Below are 25,860 nucleotides of genomic sequence, written 5' to 3'. Positions count from 1 at the left end.
ATAGTTGTACCAGAGATGTATCAGGGATTGATCCACGTCCCACCGTCAAAAAACGCAATTGACGACAATCGTCGTCTTTGGCACTCTACGTCAGTATTTGAATTGACGACAGCTGTCGTCATTGGCATTCAATGAGTTAATAGTGGGGTGTTAGCTAGAAATTTCATAAGGATTGTGCACTTTGTGAAAGAAGCACTAAACTTGGTACACATGTAGCCAAAGGCAATCAAAAAAGATTTGGATATGGAGCCATCATGAATTTTCAATCTGTCGCCCATGGCAACCATTTAATTCAAAATGGCCACCAAATAACCACAACAATTGAGCATTTTGTAATAAATGCACCAAATGTGGTACACATGTAGCTAAAGGCATTCCAAGATGATTTGGATATTGAGCCCTCATGGATTTTCAATATGTCACCCATGGCAACCTTTTTTTTTCAAAATGGCTGCCAGATAACCACAAATATGGAGCATTTTGCGATTAAAACATCAAATTTGGGACCGATGTAGCCAAGGGCATTCCAAAATTATTTGAATAGAGTGGATGTCAAAACACAGCCAGGGCACACTGGTGACACCACTGCTGTGAAACTCAGCATGGGGTTCAATGTCAGCTAAATACACTATGCTTTAATGCTATACTTTCTGTATCCACTAGTTCACAGTAGGCTAGTAGTGTAGTTTAGTTTCCTAAATGCTATCTAATTTTAGCCCCAGATCTAGTTAATATTATGTATATTTAGATGTAGTTAGATAGCCGCACCTGAATTGACAGGATGTGCCAGCGCAGGAGAGCCGAGCCAAGGGTAATGGGGCTTTGCATGACTTTCATAGTTACCCGGATGGTGTACAGATCGCACAGGAATTAAATGGCATTGGATGAACGATCGGGCTAGGTGTAGGTCAATTTTCACATCCAAACCTAGTTGAATCCCATACATAGATGTGCCTCTATAAGAGAGAAACAAAAGACTTACTGCAAGAATCCAAGAAAATGTCAAAGAACTTCAAACTTGTGGAAGTCGATGGTCAAGGACCATCAACCTCTCGTGCAGACAAGACTGACTGGAAGCTCTGTGTTATCTGCCAAGAACACAAGGAAGAGGCATTAACATGTCCTTTGCAGTCCAAACGACAAGACAAGGGTAGTGGGTACAGATCACTTGCAGAGCATTTGATCCAGTTCAAAGAACTTCGCCAGCTCCCTTCAACATTCACACTTGAGAGACTAGATGAGGGCCAAGGTATTGAAGCAACAATGGTTGCAAACCAAGCTCGCTACCATAAAACATGTAGGCTCAAGTACAATGCAACCAAGCTCCAAAGAGCACAAAAGCGAGCACTGGGAACAGACAGTGAAAGTCCTGACCCACAGACAGAATACAAGCGCACAAGGTCCCAATCATCAAGCCCTTCTGAAATGAGACAAGACACCTGCTTCTTCTGCAGAGAGCCTGAACTTCCGATACCTCGCAGCCCATGAGATTGCAGCAGGGCTGGGACCTGAAAAGGCACGTGCACTTCCGATGTTCCACGCATTGACGGGCTGCGACACTGTATCAAGCTTTGCTGGCCACGGGAAGAAGACAGGGTGGGCTGTCTGGGCTGTCTTTCCAGAGCTGACACATGCCCTGCTGACACTATCTTCTGCCCCAGATGACATACCACAGGAGGTAATGGCCACAATCGAGAGGTTTGTTATCCTTCTTTATGACCGAACCAGCACATGTCAAGAAATAGACAAAGCAAGAAAGAAGATGTTTGTGAAGAGGCACAATGTGCTCTCAATCCCTCCAACAAAAGCTGCCTTAGAGGAGCATGTAAAGAGAGCAGTGTATCAAGGAGGCCATGTGTGGGGTCAGATGCTGGTATCCACACCAAAACTACCTTCACCATGTGGATGGGGATGGTCACAGACATCCGAGGGGTACTATGAACCCTTCTGGACATGCCTACCAGATGCAGGCCATTCCAGCCCTGAACTTGTCTCTTGTAAATGCAAAAAGGGTTGTGTTAGGCAGTGCAAGTGCAAAAAAGCAGCATTAGACTGCACAGCTCTCTGTTACTGTGAAGGGGAGTGCTGAATAGACTTTCCTGTGATAACGTTAGATCCTAGGTTTGTCAAATCAATGTTATGACTTGTTTCGAGTATTGAGTTATGGTCTCTGAGCAATTCTGAATTTCCTGATTCAAGTTCTGAATCATAAAATATGATGTGAAACCAATATCATCCACATCACAATAATCTACACAATGTTTTATTGCAATTACTACTTTCATATTGTTATCTTTATCATTGCCGTTATCAAAAAAATAAAAAACGAAAAAAATGAAAAAATGAAAAACACAAAAAAATAATAAAATATAAAAAAATATATAGAAATACAAAAAATACATAAAAAAATACAAAAACAATAACATTGGGGGAGACAAAGACAGCCTCTACGTGGCCTCCCCTACAAGTAGCTTACAGGTCCAAAAGCCTAAAAAAGTGAAACTAATGTCTTTAACACAAATCACAATTGTTGTGGTCATCTAGCATTCATTTTGAAACAATAGTTGTCATTGGTGACACACTGAATATTTTTAGAATAACTTGGGCAACATGTGTACCAAATCTGGTGCTTTCGTCACAAAAAGCACAACGGTTTTGGTTACCTGGGCGGCCATTTTGAAAAAAAAATGTGTGACATATTGAAAATCCATGGGGACCAAATGTTCAAATCATTTTGGAATGCCTTTAGCTACATGTTTACCAAATCTGGTGCTTTTATTACCAAATGCAAAATTATAGTGGTTATCTGGTGGCCATTTTGAAATAAATGGTTGCCACGGGCGACAGATTACAAATCCATGATGGCTCCATATCCAAATATTTTTTGATTGCCTTTGGCTACATGTGTACCAAGTTTAGTGCTTCTTTCACAAAGTGCACAATCATTTTGCTAATCTGCCCCACTATAAGCCTTTTTAGCAGATTATCTTTTCAAGAGTTATATACTGTATACTGTGAATGAGAAGGAAGGATCTATATATTGTGAACATGAATGACCAGATTCTTCTATCATTGTGTGCTTCTATTGCTTGTAAATGCACTGGTGTGTTTTAATATTTCAATGTAAAGTGTGTCGTGTTTTCTGCACTTGAAATAAAAATGTAAAAACAAATAAATGTGTTTATTTTTCATTTGATGTAAAGTGACAATGATGAAGGCATGGCCGTAACTAGCTATGAGAACGGGGAGGTCCGGACCTCCCCTAATATTTCAGAGGGATTTTTTTTTTTTTTTTTTTTTTTTTTTTTTATATAAAACAATCTGCATGGAAAAGCATGAAAAACACGGGATCGCTTTTATTTTAAAACGAATGGCAGGTCAGGCAGGAAGTCATCTGACGCCGCGTCCGCGGTAACTTGATTCCGAGAGAGCAGCAGCATGGTGGTGAGTGATGACTCTCTGTCTGCCTGGCGAGATAATTGAAGGTGAGCGAGCTGCGAGACAGTGAGCGAGTGAACGACAGACAGTGAGTGACACTGACAGATTTTTTAGCAACAACCAAGAAAGTAAGTGTCTAGTCTGTCTCTTAAGTAATGTTACCTGTGTGACACGTTGGGATGCTACTGGCTAATCATGCATGATGCCAATTGCCAAGCTCCCGAAGTCAGGTATGCAGGTGGCTATATGCATGGTTTCAGTTTCATGACCCAATAAGTAACAAAAAGAGGTGGTGTAAAGTTAAAAACAACATAATATATTTTATTTTATTTTTCAATCGTTCCTATCGGGAATAAATGTCCCTCTGTATGTTTTTTTTATTATCGATGATGACTTTGTGTGTTGTGTACGGCTTGGGTTGTGTACCTGTGTTTGTAGGTGTCATTTTGATATGAATTTGGCTAAAACAGTTTGTGTTTGTTAGTTACAATTATGTTGACAGGAGAGCTGAGCAGGTGGTGACATGAAAGAGAATATACTGAATAATGACATCACAACAGTATAATCCTAATGTTGATTTAAAATGATATATTACTCTAAATATGGCTAAAAAAGGGGGGGAAAAAACCTCAAATTTTTCCCCCCCCTATAGGCTAATGGTTGCAGTCCGGGGTCTAATCACATGCGTTGTTGTTTCAGCACCCAGCCCTTACAGCTGGACAGAGGTGCTACCTTGTCAGTATAGCAAATGTTTACAGCACAGAGCACATGAGACGCCAGATGAAACAGCATTACCTCAATGTGCTGCACACGTGCATTAAGTCAGGTGGGTATCTAAATGTAAAGCATTAAAGGGACAGCTCACCCTACAATCCAAAATAAATTTTCCCTCTCACCTGTAGTGCTATTTATCCATCTATATCGTTTTGTGTTATTTGCTTGAGTTTTGGAGATATCGGCCGCAGAGCTTCTGCCTTCTCTCCAATACAATGGAACTGGATGGCACTCAGTTTGTGGGGCTCAAAGTGCCAAATAAATACATTTGAAAAACTCAACAGCATTGTCTCTTTTCAGAAATCATGACCCGGTTACTCAAAATAATCCACAGACCTTGTTATGAACAGTTTCGTTGAGGAACTATTTTCTTTTGACCGAACTACACCCGCTAGCTGCTAGCTAGTTCGTACAAAAGAAAATAGTTCCTCCATGAAACTGCTCACAACAAGGTCTGTGGATTATCTTGAGTAATCGGGTCATGATTTCTGGGAAGAGACAATGATGTTGAGTTTTTCAAATGTAATTTTTGGGTGCTTCGAGCACCACAAGCCGAGTGCCATCCAGTTATATTGTATTGGAGAGAAGCCAGCAATCTCTACGGCCAATATCTCCAAAACTCAGGCAACTAACACACAATGATATAGATGGATAAATAGCACTACAGGTGAGAGGAAAAATATGTATTTTGGATTTTAGGGTGAGCTGTCCCTTTAAGTCAGGTGTGTATCTAAATGTAAACAAAGAGATATAAAATATATCTCTCACAGTGCATTTTGTATCTTGTATCGTCTAGGTCAGAGTTCCATAGCCATAAGAAGGCATGGGGACCATGTGCTTAAAGACAGGTGTAGGTTGAAGGCACATGCAGAGGAAGATGTGGGATCCAGGACGAAGAAGCCACAGGGGAGAAGCAGCAGCAGCACAGCTCACTCTCAAGTCATCCTTCCAAAAATTGTTAACAGATGACAGACATAATACGATGAGTGATTTGCTCTTTTGAAAGCCTGTGTCAACAACCTTTTAGTGAGTGTTCTTTGTTGAGCTCTGTGTAACCATAGTGTCAACATACCTATATTGTAGGGTACCATAGCACAACATCTGAATACTTTCCCAGACCAAGAAATGTGTTTATTCATATGTCAGTTGAGACATACACATTAAGGAACACTGTATGTAGTGTTACATTTTTGCTCCCAAGAGACTAGTTGTCAGTGATTAACTGTCATTTCTATTTTCTCCTGTCAAAAAATAAAGCTTTCACATTGATTCTTATGTTGGATACATACTTGTGTCTATCAGTTGTCCCTGTCGGTTAATTAGCCTAAAAGTATTTCCTTCTCTAAATGAGGAAAAGAGGTCACATTGGTCTTTATAAGCCTTTCAGGAGTCAGATACTGCACTACACTGGTTTAAACTTCATCATTAATGCATATAGTTCAGTCAATCTGTGGTTTGACCCAGAACAAATTGCAATAGTAATGATTCAAGGTTTAATGTGCTCACTAGGGACATGTAAATAACATACTATAACATATCATTATTGGATCAATGTAAATTCAGGTGTCGAAGTCTGGGGACTTCATGTCGCAGCGTCACACAAATAAGTGTGTGTATCTCTGCTTCTAAACATGTTGTGTTCATATAATTGTCTGTAATGTCTCTATACAGTGGTTTTCTAGTGTTATTTCACATACAACCATCAGATATGACCCGTTTAAATATGTGCACTTTGGAGGTACCCTTACTGTAGGAGTCATTTATGCTTATTGTTGGCATGTCATATTATTTTGTTTAGATTATCTTGCAATATTATTTTTAGACACTTGGTGGCGGTATGGGATCACAGAGTTGTGTTAGGCACAGGTGAGGGGAAGCTCACACAGTTCTCACCAGACCACAGCCAAGAGCAGCATTGGAAACAAACTGGTGTGTTCATCTCATCTCTACAATAAACAACAGACTAAACTGCAATCACTGTGTGGAATCAGTTTGTTATTGGCTCTGTGTAAGATCACTCCAACCTACCTGTGTATTATGGCAAGTGGAATGGACATTGGAAAGTTCAAAAATGGCTGTAACACTTAGCCCAAAATGAAGGTGAGACATGACAGGTGAATATGGTAAAAAGAAAAAACTGATATGAGCATGAAACTTCCCCAGTTGAGTATTTACTTTTGTATGACAAGTTTTCTGATGTTATGTTTAAATATGCAAATGAGGCATGATCTACTTAATTTGCATACATTTCCAGGACAGAACTCTGAACATTGGATGAAGCCAGGTTCAAAATTCTTATTTCATTTTGTTGATATATTAAAACAAACGTTTTTACAGAGGATATCTCCTTTTATCACTCCATAAATCAGAAAATACTGTCAAAATCATTTTTCACCATGTTTTTCGGAATTGAATAATAAAATGACCTTTAAAAAAATTCAAACAAAGTCAAATTAGGGAATTCATACAAAACACATTTATATAAAACATTGTACAAACATACAAAACATACATTTATACAAAATATTTACATTAAAAAAACTATTTACATTGGAATAATATGTCATCTTTGACAGGCCTTGAATGTTTAGCTGGTCATCAGCTGCACAGAGGAACACGTCACACCAAGGTGTCTGCTGCCGGTCAGCAGATGAGGAACATACACATTCCCACATCTATGATTATGACGCCCTTCTTACAGGTACGCAGCTCAGACTTGGACAGATGCTGTTTGTCCTTGTCATTTTTACTGTCACAGTGCCAACATGGTTTGAAGGAGGTAATTTGCCTACAGCAGAGGTTTTCAGGGGAGGTGGGCCTCCCCGAACCACAGACCCCCATTTGATAAGATTTTTGCTTTTAGATGTTTTATTACATAAAGTGCATGAAACCCAGCCATGACCAACATAGCCGTACATTCTGGGCCGGACCCCACTTTGAAAACCACTGCTGTAGCCTATAGGTTGCAGTCCGGGGTCTAATCACATGCGTTGTTGTTTCAGCACCCAGCCCTTACAGCTGGACAGAGGTGCTACCTTGTCAGTATAGCAAATGTTTACAACACAGAGCACATGAGACGCCAGATGAAACAGCATTACCTCAATGTGCTGCACACGTGCATTAAGTCAGGTGGGTATCTAAATGTAACGCGTTAAAGGGACAGCTCACCCTAAAATCCAAAATACATTTTCCCTCTCACCTATAGTGCTATTTATCCATCTATATCGTTTTGTGTTATTTGCTTGAGTTTTGGAGATATCGGCCGCAGAGCTTCTGCCTTCTCTCCAATACAATGGAAGTGGATGGCACTCAGTTTGTGGCGCTCAAAGTGCCAAAGAAAAACATTTGAAAAACTCAACAGCATTGTCTCTTTTCAGAAATCATGACCCGGTTACTCAAGATAATCCACAGACCTTGTTATGAACAGTTTCATGGAGGAACTATTGCCATTGATTGGCATTCATATTTGATCTTAACTATAGAACTCAGTTTGATCAGTAACAATCTATCAAAGGATCATATAAAAAAAATAAGGCACAGCAATAATTAATATAGCCTCATATTTAGCTGCACTGTAATAAAAAAATAAGTATGTGGTTTTTGACCATCTTATAAAAAACATTTGCATATTAAAACTATGCCTAAAAGAAACAAGTCAGAACAGAACATGGCTGAAATTAAATAGTGCAGCACAGACTTGTGAACTTGAGTCATAACAGAGAACAGTGGCTGTCTTCAGAAAGGTTCCTCATATGTGTGTGTCTGTAGTAATGAGTCATAACAGACTGTCTTCAGAAAGCTTCCTCATATGTGTGTGTCTGTAGTAATGAGTCATAACAGGCCGTCTTCAGAAAGGTTCCTCATATGTGTGTGTCTGTAGTAATGAGTCAGAGGACTTGGGCTCAGCGTAGAGAACAGTGGCTGGCCGTGGGCTGTTCACATGAGGGGAAGGGGCGCAGTAGCCATTGGACAGCGCTCTGTGTGTGTGTGTGTGTGGGGCAGTCATACTGAGCATGGGGGCATGTTGTCCTGGTACCACTGGTGGGCGTTGGCATAGGAGGGCCATGTGTCTTGTTGGGAAGAGTTAGTTGTAGAGCTCAGGAAGGAGGCTGATCTCCATCATCTCACTGCGTGCGTACTTCTTCCTGACCATCTGGAGGGAAATACAAAAAGGCATTAGGTCACTAATAACTAGGCTTGGGCAGTATTGAGCTATTACTGTACACCAGGGTATTACTCTATACCAGGGTATTTAGAAATCCCCAAGGTAGGATTTTCACTACCGGCAAAAGATGCTTCTATCTTTTCTGTTCAGCCAAAATAGTCACAAGTGTCCTTGCCTGTGCTGGACTTAGCCTTTATTAATGAATGTTTTTTGTATTCAGCGTTTGTAGGAGACTTTTCTAAACCTTATTAATAGGCAGGGGTATACATGTTACAAACAACACTATATTGTTTAAGACCACTTTAAACTCAACATGCTAGGCTTGACCATAACGCTGTCCATTCCCTTTGTTTCATTATCATTCTCCATTGAGGACATTTTGTTAACAACATTGTGCATGTAAATAGCTTTGTGAAACATGTAAATAGCTTTGTGAAACATGTAAATAGTTTTGTGAAACTTGTGAAACATGTAAATAGCTTTGTGAAACATGTAAATAGTTTTGTGAAACTTGTGAAACATGTAAATAGCTTTGTGAAACATGTAAATAGTTTTGTGAAACTTGTGAAACATGTAAATAGCTTTGTGAAACATGTAAATAGCTTTGTGAAACATGTAAATAGTTTGTGAAACATGTAAATAGCTTTGTGAAACATGTAAATAGCTTTGTGAAACATGTAAATAGCTTTCTGAAACATAGAAGGTGCCACTTTTTGAATTGATGGGACATGCATCTATACATAAGGAACTTAGCCAACAGAAGAATTATTTGGAATTTTTGAATGTTGTTGGCAACCAACTCACCATGAAGCCCAATTCCCCCTCATTGGCAGCCATCACATTTCTGCCGATGCGCCACATGATGGGCCTGAGGTGGGCCTCGTCATAACCCGAACAGTGATGCTGAGTGGGAGCCTGCAACACAAAACAGGAGAGATCAACTCACTCATGTGTTAGTTCATTCTTGAAGTCATGTAATGTGTCTTATTATCAAACTCATGTTGACTTGCTTCAGTCAGCCTTTCAATCTATTTCTATAGACGTCAGTCAACTCACCCAGGACCGTCCATCCAGCAACAGCTGGGAGAAGCAGAGAGATGCAGCCGCGATCTCTGATGGCCGGTAGTGCACCAGGTTGTAATCGGGGAGACTCAACTCCATGAAGTATGTCGCCAGCATTTGTGTCTCTATAGGAGACTAGACAAGACAGAAAACAGACAGTCACTTTGAGAGCCCTGATGACCTAAACTATTAGCCTGGTAACCAGCCCAAATGAATCCTTCTATTCATTACGTGTATGGTGTTGGGAGGTATTTAGTAGACAAGACTCACGTTCGCAGCTTTTGAAGCCCTGCTGAGGAAGTGCAGCGGCAGAGGTCGTCCCAGATCGAAATTGAGTGTCCTCAATATCAGCCGCTCCATCCGCCGAATCTGGGCCTTTGTGACGGTGTTGTCGGTCATGTTGGCACATTCTGCAATCGGAGGACTGTAGATCTCCTCGTACTTGCAGGCGAGCAGCATGGCCGTCACTCCTACAAGCTGCAGCTTAGTAGGAGGCACTTGCTTGACCTGCAGCACATTAAGAATAGTGTTAGCTAGTTCACAGAAAGCTAGTTCACAGAAAGCTAGTTCACAGAAAGCTAGTTCACAGAAAGAGAAACGAGAACACTTCTAAAACAGTTGTGTACCTGTAGGAAACGGTCCAGGATGGCGACGGCAAGGTACAATGTCTCCTGATGCAGAGCAAAGTGGGAGTGAAGCCCGATCATCCAGTCCACCACCTTGGCTCTCATCTGTTCATTGATTTGGTACCCCTCCATGTAATTGGGTCGCACGGCCTGCTGCACCTGTGGACACACAACAAATATATATCAATATAAAATACACACTCCAATGGCAAAGAAAGAGCATAGCAGCTCAAAATAAACTAATCAGGGTGGAATTAGATTGTAGTCCCATGACATGTTGGTTCCTCCTGAATTTAAGAAATTAAACTGTGGCTGACAGCATGAATTACCTCAAGGAGGTGCATATAGGCATAAATGTCTTCAACGTCTTCAGCGCACAGCTGTGGCATGTCCCTGTCCTGCTTCACATCAGCTGTCTTCATCTCTGCTACAGGGGGAAGTGGGTACCACGCTTTGGTATGCACGCATGCACGCATGGGTTGAACCCGTTTTTGGTTGACTGGTCCGGCCTTCTGAAAGTACAATTGAATGTCACTCAAAGTCAGACATACTGTTAATAAGTTCAACACAACGCATGTTGGTTCATAACTTTGTGTCTGTCTGTTCTCTACCTGGCACTTCTTCCTTCCTTGGTGGACAACCAGGCCCCTGGCACTGGTCACCTTTGTCCATCCACAAGGACACTCACGCAGGATGAAAGAGTCCTTGTCGGACCTCCTGGCACGTCTCTGATGAGGGAAAAACAACAGCACAATGACAAACACCTCCACTGCATTTCTATTTGTTACAAGAAGGACGTCTTCCTCACAATAAACCCTGTCCACATGTTACATCCATAGTAGCCTATACACAGAAACGTATACAAAGCGACTTTAGCCTAAATCAATTAAAATCACTCAAAATAAAGTAGCTACATGAAAGTACAAACATAGCCTACACAAGAGCGGTGGAGGAGTGCAGTTGTCTGTCAGTGATTCTCAACCTTTTTCATATCAAGGACCCCTAATTTGATGACATTTTAGCTCTGACCCAAATCTGAGTCTTTATTAGATTTGCAAATAAACTATTTAGGCAGAGACAACAAAATACCCTATAGTCATTATTCTACACTGTGAGAACTGCTTGTAAATAAAATAATGCTGAAGTGGAACAATTCATCAATTTGCTGAAAACTCACTGAGGACCCCTTCTGGTCCCCCAACCACAGGTTGAGAACCACTGTTGTATATTAGCCTACATGATTTATCATGTTGTGTGCTGTGACAGTAACCGACCCTGAATCACTTACATTCTTATAGACCATGGTGACAGACTGACAGACAGCTTTGATGGGAAGTTGACTGTGAAGATCGAGGGAGCTGTAAAACAAGTGGACAAAAGGAATTTCACTAACTATGACCAAGCCACAAATAACTGATAGTTTGTTAGGGAGAATGGGGATGAAGGGATGGGGGAAGGGATGGGGGGAGGGGTTGATGGGATGAGGGATGAAGGGATGAGGGGATGAGGGATGAAGGGATGAGGGATAAGGGGGTGAGGGATGAGGGAAGGGATGGGGGGAGGGGGTGATGGGATGAGGGATGAAGGAATGAGGGATGAAGGGATGAAGGGATGAGGGATGAAGGGATGAGGGGGTGAGCGGATGAGGAATGAATGGATGACTTGGAGGAAGTATGAGTAGATGTCTCGAGGAACCAGGGAGTGAGACTCTGGATGGGGGAACTGCCTCGGCGATGGAATCTTCATGGTCTTGATGGCTCCATCTTATCCCTGGTGGTTCCTAGGCTGAGATAGAAGATTAAGGGGTTGGGTGGGAGGGATGAGTTTGGTCTTGAGACGAGAGAAAGGATCTTGGTTTGGGGCGTATATATAGGTGGAGCGAATGATTGAATCCGGGCGGAGCAAGGGATTGCCTGATTGAATGATTGACTGAGTGGTTAGTTGTGGCATGGCCTTGTTCCCGAACTTTAGTTATAATGTTATTATAACTTCATTTCACTAACTATGACCAAGCCACAAATAACTGATAGTTTGTTAGGGAGAATGGGGATGAAGGGATGGGGGAAGGGATGGGGGGAGGGGTTGATGGGATGAGGGATGAAGGGATGAGGGGATGAGGGATGAAGGGATGAGGGGATGAGGGATGAAGGGATGAGGGATAAGGGGGTGAGGGATGAGGGGAGGGGGTGATGGGATGAGGGATGAAGGAATGAGGGATGAAGGGATGAAGGGATGAGGGATGAAGGGATGAGGGGGTGAGCGGATGAGGAATGAATGGATGACTTGGAGGAAGTATGAGTAGATGTCTCGAGGAACCAGGGAGTGAGACTCTGGATGGGGGAACTGCCTCGGCGATGGAATCTTCATGGTCTTGATGGCTCCATCTTATCCCCAAAAGAACTTCATTGGCTGAGATGAGCATGGGCATTACGGACGTCACTGAGGTTGCTATGGATGTAGCTGTGGTAGGCTTGGGATGACCAACGGCCTAGGACTTTGATGGTGTGATCAGGGATACCTTGCCTGGAGGCTGAAGATGCAGCTCCGATGCGGAAAGAGTGGCCAGAATATAATTCAGGCGATATTCCTGATTTTGAGAGGACTTACGGGAAGATGGGATGTGAGGTTCCGAGTCGATCGGATTTTGAGTTTGTAGATGATGTCGGAAGTATGAATTGTAAGGTCGGAAAGACTTGCATGTCGAGGTGGATTGGAGATGGACGTGGTTGAGTTGAATTCTGAACGTCTGAAGAAACGTGGATCTGAGGGTTGCGTTGGAGACGGGGATGAGTACCCTGTGCGGAGGGTGTTGATGTTAAGTGTTGAAGTTAATCGTGGCTCTGCCTTTCCGCAGGCTGATGAGGGAAAGGGAGATGGCAGGACGTAGGCGCCAGTGAGTAGTTGACAGGGGAATTGATGCTATTGAAGTAGATGTGGATCACGAAAGTTCTGATGTGAAGAGAGGAATGGGCGTAGGTGATGAAGTTCAGATGGTGACGACGTCCGATAAAGGAAACGATAAGTTGTAACGTGTGAGGACGGACTTGAAGCAAGTCCATCCTGTGGGGTATGATGACGATGTTCTGGGAGCTAGGTTGTTGAGGATGGCTTGTCAGGATGCTGAGGTCAGGTGCTGCAGCTGCGAGTTTTAGTTGAAGATGGGGGCTAAATTGGAACTGGAATTAGTCGGAGACTGAAGTAGAGTTTGAATTTCTGGAATGAGACACTGGTCGGAGAATCAGTGATGGAGTTTTGTAACTGGAAATGTGAGCGGTACGGATGATGAATTGATGCTGGGCTGAGATCGGGATAAGGTAATGTGTGATTTGCAAGATGATGATGTTGACTACTGCTGTGTTGTCTATGTAGATGACCACTTGTGCCCCCAAAGAAGTGCTGCAACCAAGATGGGATCCAACTTGTGGATAGCGGCTGAAGGGGAGAGTAGAGCGAACTCAGGTGGCCAGTCGGATGCGCTCCACCTCCCTCCGTGGTAGCCGGTGAATCCGATGTATGGTTTTGCATCGGTGAACAGCTGGATGTCCAGGTTGCGTGAGATCATCGTAGAAAACGATGTGCCGTTCCAGGAGGGGCAGTATTGCTATTGCCATGTCTCCGTTTTACAAGCGTTGTCTATGGCAAATTGGCAATGTGGTCAGATGTCGTCGTGGATGAAGATCGCATCCTGGGAGGGAGCCCGCTGGGCTCGGTGTCCCAGGATAACGGACGATCTCCATCCACCCGCGGCGAGCTTCAACGCAGCAGCAGATGGCTCGTCAGATGTCGTCGAGGTCGTCGTGGATGAAGATCGCATCCTGGGAGGGAGCCCGCTGGGCTCGGTGTCCCAGGATAACGGACGATCTCCATCCACCCCCAACAAGCTTCAACACAGCGGGAGATGGGCTGGTCAGATGTCGTCGCAGATGTAGCTGTGATATGCTGAAGCGGCTATGTACAGGAGGTGGGAGAGGGAGGATCATCCTTGGGGAATGATGGGGATGGCGTAGACGAGGTGTCTGAGCAGGGCGAGGAGTTGGCATTTGGTACATGTAGCAGCAAGGAGGTAGCTGACTGAAGGTTCTGAGATGACCTGGATGCCTGGCTGGAAATCGTGAGAGAAACTGAAAATGAGGAAGTTTGACGAATTTAGGGTCTGGGTGTTGTTAAAAGGCATTGTATAAGGTGTTGATGTTGATTGGTGTGCAGGGATGCTTGGCATTCATGCTGAATGTTTGGTAAGGTAGTAAGGGTAGGTGTCCGTTCTCTGGAGCGGGTGGGGTGAGGGTGTTTTGAGTAGGATGGGTCCAATGTTGCTTTGTAATTCTCTGGAAGCATGATGGTGGAATGTGGAGGGTTGGAGTAGTTCAGCGAGGGCCATGTAGTTACCAGTTATTATCTGCTACCTGAGGGTGGATGAGACTGGAATTGGGCGTGGTGCTGTGGGTTGAACTGGAGGTTGAGCGGTGGTAAGGGTGAATAGGCTGGCTGCAGGTGGGGCTGAAGAGAATGCTGGGAAGCTGGCTGTAGGTGGCGCTGTGGAGAATGCTGGAAAGCTGGCTGATGGTGGAATTGTTGCAAAACCGGTTGCAGGTGGTGCTGTGGTTGAGGGTGCAGAGCTAAACGGAATTAAATACATTTGGGTGATGGGGAAGGGGAGGGGGGAGGGTTTGGGGGAGGGAGGGGAAAAAGGACAGGTTAGTAGGAAATGAGTTGATCGGAGCAACTGTTATGGAGGCTGAAGGAACCGCAGTAGCCGGTGGGTTGATGTTAACACTGGCAGAAGGAAGGGAAGAAGAAAGGATGTTGGGATGAGGGGGTGCATGTGCATGGGGTGATAGTGCAGCCTGCGGACATAGGGATGAGAGAATTGAAGCAATGAGGTTAGACAAAGCAGAAACAGAGGGAGCAGGCACGGGGGGGGGGGGCATTCTCGCCCTCCTGACTGAGGCTGCCAGAATGGCTGCAGGAATGGCTGCCGTCTGCGACGCTGGACTGGCATGGGACTTGGAAAGAGTGGAAAACATGAAGATGGACTGTGTGCAACTGTGTACAACTGTGAAACGTGTATTCATGGAATGTAAATGTTACGCACGAGAAAGAAAAAGGCTGTATGCTGCTGTATAGGACGAGTCAACGTGACTTCATTTGCCACCCATAGTTAATAGTATGAGCTGTGCCAACAACATTAACATCCCGAAACTATACATCACATCGCTTATATTTTGATATTCTGAGTGAGAGCAGAACTAGCCCGAGAGTCTGATGTATAATATATACGTGTCGTGTCAAAATTGTGTGAACTGTCTCAGTTCTCCAAATGCAAACGGAGTCAAGCCAGCTAGAGCAGACACTCACACCTCGCACCACTTGGGCTCCATAGGGTTCGAACGCCGCTGCCACCCAGTGAGCGGCCCGTTCATCAAAATGCCGCTCGGCTGATCCCTCACACTAAGCCTGGGCACAAAGACTAACAATGAAGAGCCTGCTGAATCCACTGAGAATCAGTGTTGGGCAAGTTATTCTTCCTATTGTTATTGTCATCTATAATGGTTGGTTATTTGCATAAGACAACGGTTTGATTAGGAAATTATTGTATAAACTATGTGCTTTGATTTAATAAAATGCAACTCAATTTGTAACTTGAGTTACTGATGAAGTAACTGGTATATATTACTGAAATCCTATAAGTAATAAGTTACATTACTGAGTTACTGCTAAAATAATATATTACGTGTAATATGTTACTTTGTAATGAGTTAACCCCAACGCTGCTGGGAATCATGCAAGGACTGTGCTGGCAGTTCTTGAATTCACACCATAAAACACCATAAACAGTAATATTTCCGACCAGTGAGAGGCAGCAGTGTGCCGTAAGGCATCAAGTCTGCCGGAAAACTATAATAATAATAAGAAGAAGCTGCACCGCGCCAAAGAGCATGGAAGGAAAGAGACGAAACTCCGGCCATTTTTGGAAACAGAATGCGCCTCGCAGTGGTCAGCTGCGGTAGCGCGGGCCCCTATAATCAGCCTCTCTAAACAGTAACTCAACGGGAGAACACTCTAAATTTCGTGGATTCACATCTTTTCTGGGCGTACTGCAAATCTTGATTGAAGTGGTGTAGTGCAGGGATGTAAAACAACAACCATATTGTGGAAACTAAGCAAAATTTTTCGTTTTCTTTGTTTAGTTTTTTCAAGATAAATAGCTAATGCGGCTGTCGTCCACTCCGTCAGAAGTGCGTTGCCGTGGTTTTAACCTCGGGTCCTTTGCATTTACTATTTATCTTGAAAAAACTAAAAGAAAAAAACGAAAAATTTTGCTTAGTTTCCACAATATGGTTGTTGTTTTACATCCCTGCACTACACCACTTCAATCAAGATTTACAGTACGCCCAGAAAAGATGTGAATCCACGAAATTTAGAGTGTTCTCCCGTTGAGTTACTGTTTAGAGAGGCTGCTTATAGGGGCCCGCGCTACCGCAGCTGACCACTGCGAGCCTGTGCGAGGTTCTTTTGGCGCTGTCACGCTTCCAAAAATAAAAAATGGCGGAGGCTGCTGGGCGCTGATGTTGCAATGGGGCAATATGGAGCTTTCAGTTCTTTCCATAAAAGTTCTTTGACCGCGCTGCAGCGTCGGTCAGCGTGATGACGTCATCCGGGATCGCCGTGGTGTTGCCGGAAGCGCCCGGTGGCTTTGGGTGCTGGATGATGACGTTGTTGATTGATGAAGTTTGGTTAGCAACCAAACTTTTTGCAGTGATCACTGCGATGAAATGGTACCTTGTTTTTACGGATGGCAGTTGTCCCGTTGTTGACGTTTGTCGTCGGCATGATGTGTGTGTGTGGATTGAGATGAGACTGGATTACCGTGAGTTTGGCCGCGTCGGCTAAACGGCGATGATTGCCTTGTGTGGCTACTAGATGGCTAGTAGTAGCGTTGGCACTGCTGTAGGTTTGAGCCATGGTTTGGGCATACCGTTGGGAAGGCTTGTGAATCTCCGAGCGAAGACGAGGCGGCAGGTCGGAACGACGGACCGGAGGCTCGTCGGCAGCATTGCATTTGCAAGTGAGATGAAACCTGTGTGGGTCCTCGCCGACGCCAAGCAATTCGTTGCTGTCAGAGAGGTGGAACTGGAACGTGGATTCCATGACAGTCAGGTAAGAGCTGAAGTTTCGTGTTGTCTGTCTTGGAGTGAAACTCAGAATGAGTTTGGTCTTGAGACGAGAGAAAGGATCTTGGTTTGGGGCGTATATATAGGTGGAGCGAATGATTGAATCCGGGCGGAGCAAGGGATTGCCTGATTGAATGATTGACTGAGTGGTTAGTTGTGGCATGGCCTTGTTCCCGAACTTTAGTTATAATGTTATTATAACTTCATAAGTAGTGAGAGTCGTTAATAATCCAACATACTTTACTTTACTTTATTGGTATTTAGCAGACGCCTTTATCCAAAGCGACTTACATCATGATCATATACAGCACACAATAACATGAATAGATCAAATAGAAAAACAGTAGTAAAAATATGAGAAGCCAATATAAAAGGGGAGATTAAAGGTGAGAACAGTTAAAGGAGCCATCATATAAGAAACAGAAAATTCAATTACAAACACATGGAAAGCAGGCAGAGGGAAGGGAGGGAATTCAGGAAGAGTCAATATAAAGTCTGAAGAGGTGAGTTTTAAGTTTCCTGCGGAAAATGGGGAGTGATGCAGCAGTCCTGATGTCCGGGGGAAGTTCATTCCACCATTTTGGGGCCAGGTAGGAGAAAAGTCTCGACCGAGAGCGGCTTCTGAGCCCACGTAGCAGGGGAGGGGCGAGACGTCCTGCACTAGTAGAGGGGCGGAGTGGGCGGTGAGAGGTTTGAAAAGTGACCATAGACTGTAAGTATGAGGGGGCTGTTTGGTGAACGGCCTTGAAAGCTAGTGCCAGAGTTTTGAATTTGATGTGTGCTAGGATGGGAAGTCAATGAAGCTCTCGGAAAAGGGGGGTGACATGGGAAAAGGGGGGTGACATGGGAAAAGGGGGGTGACATGGGAAAATCTAGGTAAGTTGTAGACCAGACGGGCTGCTGTGTTCTGAATGAGCTGAAGAGGAAGTATTTCAGAGGCAGGGAGGCCTGCCAAAAGGACGTTGCAGTAGTCAATGCGTGACAGTACCAGTGCCTGTACGAGAATTTGTGTAGCTTCTCTGGTGAGAAATGGGCGGATCTTGCGAATATTGAAGAGGGAGAACCGGCAGGAGCGTGCTGTTGCGGCAATGTAGGCAGAGAAGGTGAGTTGGTGGTCAAGGATCACTCCCAGGTTTTTAGCTGTTTGAGATGGAGTTACGGTGTGGTTGTCAATGGATATGGAGAGGTCAGTCAGGGGGGATTCTTTGGCAGGGAGGAAGATGATCTCGGTTTTTCCAGGGTTGAGTTTGAGGTGGTGATCCGCCATCCAGACACCAACGTCTTTCAGGCAGGCAGAGATCCGTGACCCAATTGAAGTATCAGAGGGGGGGAAGGAAAGGTAAAGCTGTGTGTCGTCGGCATAGGATGACATGAGTGGCCTTTTACAAGTCGTTACTGTTACCGTAAATTCGGTTGAAACAGTAGGACTTTATGTCAATAAAATCACAACTGTGTAAGAATAACAGGTGAACCGTTACAAAAGTTGAAAATCGGTGCTGAAGAGCGGATGGTAGCAATTCAGAAAATGTCTTAATAATCCGTATTTACTTTTGCAGGTAACCTATAGCCTCGTCGAGGCTAGAGATAAGCCCACGTTAAAATTGCTAGATTTTTTAAATGGAGCGTCAGTCTCTCTCGATACACAACAGTGTTGCAACCATCGACATAAATAGGGTTGCAACGAGCACTGCACTCCAAGCACAGCACTCCGAGAGTGCGTTAGAACCTACTTGACGGGCAATTGACTTGATCAGCGAGCATTTTGAAAAGACGTCACCAATGTGCAAGGCCGTAACATTAACCTATAGCCTCGTCGAGGGCGAGGCTACAGATAATAACCAAGCCCACATTAAAATTACTAGATTTTTAAATGGAGCGCCAGTCTCTCGATACACAACACTCGAACGGGTTAGAACCTACTTGACGGGCAATTGACTTGATCAGCGAGCATTTTGAGTTTAAAACGGTTAATATGGTCACCAATGTGCAAGGCCGGGTGAAAGGAATCTGTGTCACGTTAACGTTACCTTCAAGCTGAATTATGTTAGGCAGTTTGGAACCAGACGTGCACAGTTAAACACAGAAGTAACTTTGTCATATTTTTCTACGGTGGAAAAGAACGTGCATTCTTACCTTGAAAGGGTAGGCGGTGTCGTCTCTGGGCGGTGTATCCTTCTAGTTCTTCGTTCACTGTAGTGTTCAATTGACGGAGCGAGTCCAGTGTGTCGACTGCTTGCGTCAAAAAAAGCTAGCACCTGAAAACTTTCCGCTAAAACTTTCAAATATATGCCGCATTCAAGCGCCGGGATTGGCCAGGCGCTCATGCTTATGGCAAATGGAGACGCTGCATAAAATAGGCCACGCCCATCGTTGCTGGGATGTTGCTGGGGGAAAACGCCATATTAATACGTCACACGACTGGAGCTGTAAGCTAGCTAGCGTTAGCTGTTTACAAGCCACAAACTTTTAGTAAACCCTCAGCGCGATTCAAAATGAATGTAATAGATCATGTACGGGACATGGCTGTGCTGGACTTCATTCCAATGTCCGGATCATGAGCAGTTTGTTACTGACGATGAGCAATAACAACCTGTGAGTAACGTTAGCTTAGCAGCGTTAGCGCGCTCCGTCTATTTGCTGAATAGTCATCTCTGTTGTATTTGCTCATATTTAGCGAGTGACAGCATAGTATCGTTAGCGTTAGTTGGTTATTATATAGCACATAACGTAGTAGGCCAGCCAGTTAGCCACCCATAATAACCTCAACATGAACGCAAACTACACAGTAGCCTACACAGGGTTTCAATGATGTCAGCTGCAAGCTAATTTAGCTTGAAGTTTTCTGCTCAAACGTGTCTAAACGTTATGGGATACGTTCTCTTCACATATTTTCTTCCACAATGTAAACGGTTTAGTATACTGTTGTATCAAGCTAACGTTATAGCTAACGCTATCTATAACGCTATCTAAGTTCCAGGGAATACTGCAAAGTCAAATGGCCATGGTAAAGTAGAGCAACGTATAGTGCCTGGTGTCCTTTAGGGTCCCCAGTAAAACATGAACATAGCGTTTAATTTCATTGTTGCCTCATTCATTAGAAGTTAGATTAGCACCATGAAAGAAAGGACTTTTCTGACCAGATGTTTTACTCTCCACTTACAGTGAGTGTAGACAGACAACAAAGATCTTCATAGACTGTCTGGGACTGGCTCATAGACTGTCTGTGGTCTAAAGTGGTTCGCTTTGACTGAAAGACACTCCTATGTTCCTCTAATATGCTCTACTCGTAACTGTGGGTATTTAACTTTTGCATTTAAAAACTGGGACATTGTTGACTAATTTTCCAGTCAGGAGAACACATGGGAAATGAGACAAATAGTAAAATGTTCTGGAAAAGCTTGTGTTGTCCTGGATGATTATTTCACCATGCCCATATTTTCCTTTAGCTGAGCATGTTCTACTAGGCTATCTATCAGAGCTCATCAAAACGGATAACATTGCCATCTGAAAGGGCTAAAGTATGTTCAGGATCTAAACGTTCAAATGGTAGTTCATAAACAAGAGTATTTTGAATAGGCTTCTCTCTGTTATGTTGTGGAAACACTGTGAACGCACCACAAAGTCACGTCACATGATAGCACATGCAGGTTAAATGGCATTACAACTGACCAAAACTCAGAATGATGTAAGTTGCATTATCCTTCAAATGTAAATATTAGGGACTGCTGGCTGGTGACTGTGGTAGTTTTTATTAGGTTTACCCAAGAACACATCCCATCTTAAAAGTCTAACTTCCATCGCTATGTACCTCTGCAGGTGTGTTTATTCTATGATAACTTTGTCATCATCTCTAAGCATGTAAGAGATTATTTTATTGCTAAGTTATATAGCCATAGACTGCACAATCTATTAAATCAGACATCCACAGAGAAGAACATCTTGTATCCCTCTCTGTCATACCAGCTAGATCATCACTGAAAAGGTCCTGGAATAAGTCCTGGAAAATGATTTCTAGAAAAGAGTGGGAACCCTGACAATGCTTCCTGTCCAAGCAGGGTGTCCACACACAACAATGTGCTATATCAACTATCCTGGATTGCTTGTTGCATCCCAGTGCTCTGGACCTTTATTTTGTATTTTTTATTGGGGGAAGGGGGGGGGGGGGAGGGCTAATTAAACATTTGTTCTTCTATCATTTCTTTATTCATTTTAGTTGTCAGTTGCACATGTTTCTATAACCACATTTTGCTATCTTGTTTATATCCCATGTTTAGGCTAATTGTGTTTTCTCCCTGCTGTAGTCTATTGCTGTTTGCTGCTGCCATGACACAGATACATTTTTCTGCATTCATTTATATTGTCTGGATCTCTTTGACTACAGAGAGCTGTTCTCGCCATCCCAGAAGTACCAACTGTTGGTTTACCACGCCGATGCCATCTTCCATGATAAGGAGTACCGCAATGCTGCCTGCAAATACAGCATGGCCCTGCAGCAGAAGAAGGTCCTCAGCAAAACATCTAAAGTTCGTACTTCTAATGTTGGGGGAGCGTCCAACATACAGGCACAGGTATGTCATGTAAAACCTATCAATCTGAAACTGTAATCAACCCATGCTACCATATGTTCTCTTTATTATTATTATTATTATTATTATTATTTATTATTATTATTATTTATTATTACTATTATTATTATTATTATTTATTTTTATTATTATAATTTCTATCTGGGTATCTGGGTAGTGTAGAGCTAAAAGCACTCTCCTACAACCACGGAGACCCAGGTTCAATAGAGGGTATGCACACCCACTGGAACACACCCCCTCAATCGGGAATGAGTGTCAAAATGAGTTCCTCCCTGAGCAGCAGGTGTCAGTTATCTAGGCTGATTACTGCATTCAAGCTCAGTCTTGCTGTTACTCAGTGGGTGTGACCCCACAGTGACTTCTGCCACTGTGACATCACATGCATACCCTCTATTTGCGGCACTGGTACTTCCAGCTTGGTCGGACGTTCCAACAGACACAATTGGCCGTGTCTGCAGGTGGGAGGCCGGTGGGGTATCAGTCTTGGTCGCTGCACTAGTGCCTCCTCTGGTCGATCGTGGCGCCTGTTTGGGGTGGAGGAGAATTGGGGGGAATAGCGTGATCCACCCACGTGCTACGTCCTGCCGGTGAAACCCCTCCCTGTCAGCTGACAATAAGCGTCTGGCTAGTACTGCACATGTATCGGAGGAAGCATGTGCTAGTCTACAACGCTCCCCAGATCGGCAGAGGGGGTGGAGCAACGACCAAGACAGCAAGGGGAATGGGCCAAGTGCAATTGGGGAGAAAATTCAGAAAAAAATAAGAATGTTCCTGAGTGCCTAATGTGCACAACTACAAAAAATATAATATGCAGTAGTATTTATTCTCCATTGCTATTGTCTTTGTGGTCTACAGTGCCTTGCAACTTTGAAGCTCACCTGTATTGTTGTCTTTCAGAGTTTGCCCTCAGAGATTGAAGTGAAATACAAGATAGCTGGAGTGCTACACCATCCTGAAACTGGACAAAGATGCTATTGCAGTGCTTGATGGGATTCCTTCCAGACAGAGAACTCCAAAGGTACAGTAGGCTGCCTAACCTACCTTGATCTTCATTCACTGTGTGCCTTCTATCTATCTATATATCGAATGAAGTATGTGGGTTCTGTCTGGTTCAAGTTCTGTGTTCGGCCACAGCTATGCTGTTTTACGTGCGATCTGGCTGAAACCTTCAGGGTGTGTAAAGGGTGTTTAATTAGGTTAATTAGCTAATGATGTGATGTCATCAGTGATTATGTCAAAAGTGGTGTCATAAGGGCGCACACACACACGCATTGTGACAAGACTGATCAGCAGGCCCAAACAGAATCGGCAGAGTTCTGCGTGCACAGATTCCGTCTGGGCCCTAGTACTGATCAGTGAAGAATTGAGAATATAATGATCACAATATTGAGCAAAATAATTGGGCTGATCATCTTTGACATAATCCACCTTCCAGTTTTCATAGAGATTTGAGATGATTTCTCCCCCTTGCCTCAGATCAACATGATGCTAGCCAACCTGTACAGGAAGGCTGGTCAGGAACGCTCTGCGGTGACCAGCTACAAAGAGGTCCTGAGGCAGTGTCCCCTCGCCCTGGACGCCATCATCGGTATGCATGTCCACAGAGACGCCTCCCTCCTGCTTTGGCTTGCTTACTGCTTACAGCACTTCCTTGCTGAAGTCAGATATCTTAAGTTGATCTTCTCTCTCTATACCAGCCATTCACAACCAGTGGGCCACGAAGGTTTTGCAAGTGGGCTGCCAAATCATTTCCAAAACATTTTAATCTTTTGTCTTTAATTTTTCTCATACTTATTATTAGTATGAGAATGCATTTCTCCATTGTTGAATGATGCCGCAATTTAATTTGTAGTCAATTATTTAATTAATGATTTGTTAATTAGCCTATTGCAGACAGCCCCTCACTTTTAGTTTCTGCTTTCTGTGTGCTGCTGATGGACAACTATTTTTATTGTTAAAATAAAAAGTGCTGTGAGAACACATTTTGGCCTCCGTACTGTTTACGGTCAGATGGGGCCAAAAAAAAAACACATTCTCCCTCCCCCTGATTTCCCCCATTTTCTCCCAAATTATGTTTGACAAATTTTCCCCCTGCTGCCCCTGTTGCTGCGCCACCCTCTGCCGATCTGGGGAGAGCCGTAGACTAGCACCATGCTTCCTCCGAACACATGCGCAGTTGCCAGCCGCTTCTTTTCACCTGACAGCGGGGAGCTTCACCGGCAGGACGTAGCACGTGGGAGGATCACGCTATTCCCACCAGTTCCCTTCCACCCCGACCAGGCGCCCTGACCGACCAGAGGAGGCGCTAGTGCAGCGACCAGGACACACACCCCGAATCCGGCTTTCCATCCCACAGACACCAGCCAATAGTGCCTGTATGGACGCCCGACCAAGTCGGAGGTAACACGGGGGTGCGAACCTGCGACCCTCCTGTTGGTAGGCGGCCACAAACATTTCTGAGATTTTCAAGTGGGCCTTGACGCAGAAAAGGTTGGGAACCGCTGATCTATACCGTTTAGGGCCAGTGATACTCAATTTGCGGCCCGCGGGCCACATGGCGCCGGCGCCCCCTGTGTGGCCCGCGATGGAATTGTGCAATTCTTTTTTTCAATATCTTTCAATAATCTATGATTTAGCTGCTAAATTGTCAAATTGCCTGCTCGCTATACCCAGGCACTTATGTATGTACTTAACCTAACTAACTTAACCTAACTAACTATCCAGTGTGCACAAGATTGTCAGACTAAACTCCGGCTGACACCCCAAAAACCTACAATCCGCTACAGAAAAATGTATATATAGTTTGTTTATTAACTGGCCCCTGGCCTTCTATCATTTCACGAAAGTGGCCCCCGGGCAAAGCAAGTTGAGTATCCCTGCTTTAGGCTCTTGGCTAGGCTCACCCACACACACCCACACACACACACCCACCCACACACCCACACACACACACACACACACACACACACACACACACGCTCTGGCCCTCTGTCTTGGAGTTTGTATTGTACCTGCTCTGTCTCTTGTGTTTCTATGTTTTGTCTCTTTTGTGCTTCAGCAGATAGTGGAAAGCTCTCTCTCATCTTGTTTCCTCTAGGCCTCCTCTCTCTGTCAGTGAAGGGAGCTGAGGTGGCGTCTATGACTATGGATGTGATTCAGAGTATCCCCAGCCTGGACTGGCTCTCTGTCTGGATCAAAGCGTATGCCTTCATACATTCAGGGGACAACCACAGAGCTATCAACACCATTTGGTGAGCCCAGTAGTTCTCCTTTCTGCTCTGCAGAGGGATGGCTTGTAAAAGTACCATTTAATGCACACATGGGCAAACTAAGGCCCGCGGGCCGGACTCAAAGAAAAACAAAACGACCACCAAAAACTCAATAAAAGGCAGAATTATGTTAATAAATCTTATCTGCTCCAGCCATTGGATTTGTATCCCTATTGTATCAGGAGATTAGCAAGAATAATCACAACGGGAGAGAGGGTTAAAAATAGGGAGACTCCCGTGAAAATCAGGAGTGTTGGCAGGTATGATCTCCAATGTGTGGTCCTTCACTTACTTGATGTAAGTCAGGATGGCCCTCAGGAACTAAATGTTGCCCACCTCTGATCTATCCAGTGATATTTATTATTTTATTTAACCTTTATTTATACAGGTGAATCACCTTGAGACCTAGATCTCATTTTCAAGTGCGACCTGTTCAAGCAGCATCTATGAGCTAGTTAGCAGCGTCAAGATGTCTCTGCATCAATCATATTAAACGCCAGACAAAATCTTCAAAACAGATCAAGGTGTGGAAAAAGAACAGTATGGCATTTTGTCATAGAAGATGTGTAGGAACCCTGATAACAGTACACTTACACTCTTCTCCATGCTGCCTCTCCACCCAGGTGTTGCTGGCCCAGTCCTGTGCCTCCCTCCCCTACTCCTCCCACGTCATGGAGCTGATGGTGCCTGTGGTGCTGGAGGAAGAGGCCACGTCGCAGGAGCCCATCCCCGACCCGCTGCTGCCCAACGTGGCCAAGTTCATCACAA

The 25,860-nt window shown here is 44.1% G+C and overlaps 1 protein-coding gene across 2 annotated transcripts; it reads left to right on the top strand.

Moving 5' to 3' along the window:
- Positions 1-17,007: 17,007 nt before the first annotated feature.
- Positions 17,008-25,855, top strand: LOC310770702 (anaphase-promoting complex subunit 7-like). 2 transcript variants are annotated; one of them, XM_083663432.1, is made up of 6 exons: positions 17,008-17,223; positions 21,619-21,805; positions 22,721-22,841; positions 23,300-23,411; positions 24,921-25,074; positions 25,716-25,855. In XM_083663432.1, exons 4-6 carry the CDS (start codon positions 23,306-23,308, stop codon positions 25,771-25,773), a joined length of 318 nt encoding a protein of 105 aa, XP_083519558.1. In that variant the 5' UTR covers positions 17,008-17,223; positions 21,619-21,805; positions 22,721-22,841; positions 23,300-23,305; the 3' UTR covers positions 25,774-25,855. Both variants share the same exon structure in this region; 1 of them encodes a protein (XP_083519558.1).
- The last annotated feature ends 5 nt before the right edge of the window (positions 25,856-25,860 follow it).

The sequence above is a fragment of the Poromitra crassiceps genome (assembly GCF_964638095.1).
Source record: "Poromitra crassiceps genome assembly, contig: HAP1_SCAFFOLD_179, whole genome shotgun sequence".
NCBI lineage: Eukaryota > Metazoa > Chordata > Actinopteri > Beryciformes > Melamphaidae > Poromitra > Poromitra crassiceps.
The sequence above is the reverse complement of the archived record's forward strand: the minus strand, read 5'-3'. Positions and strand labels throughout refer to the sequence as shown.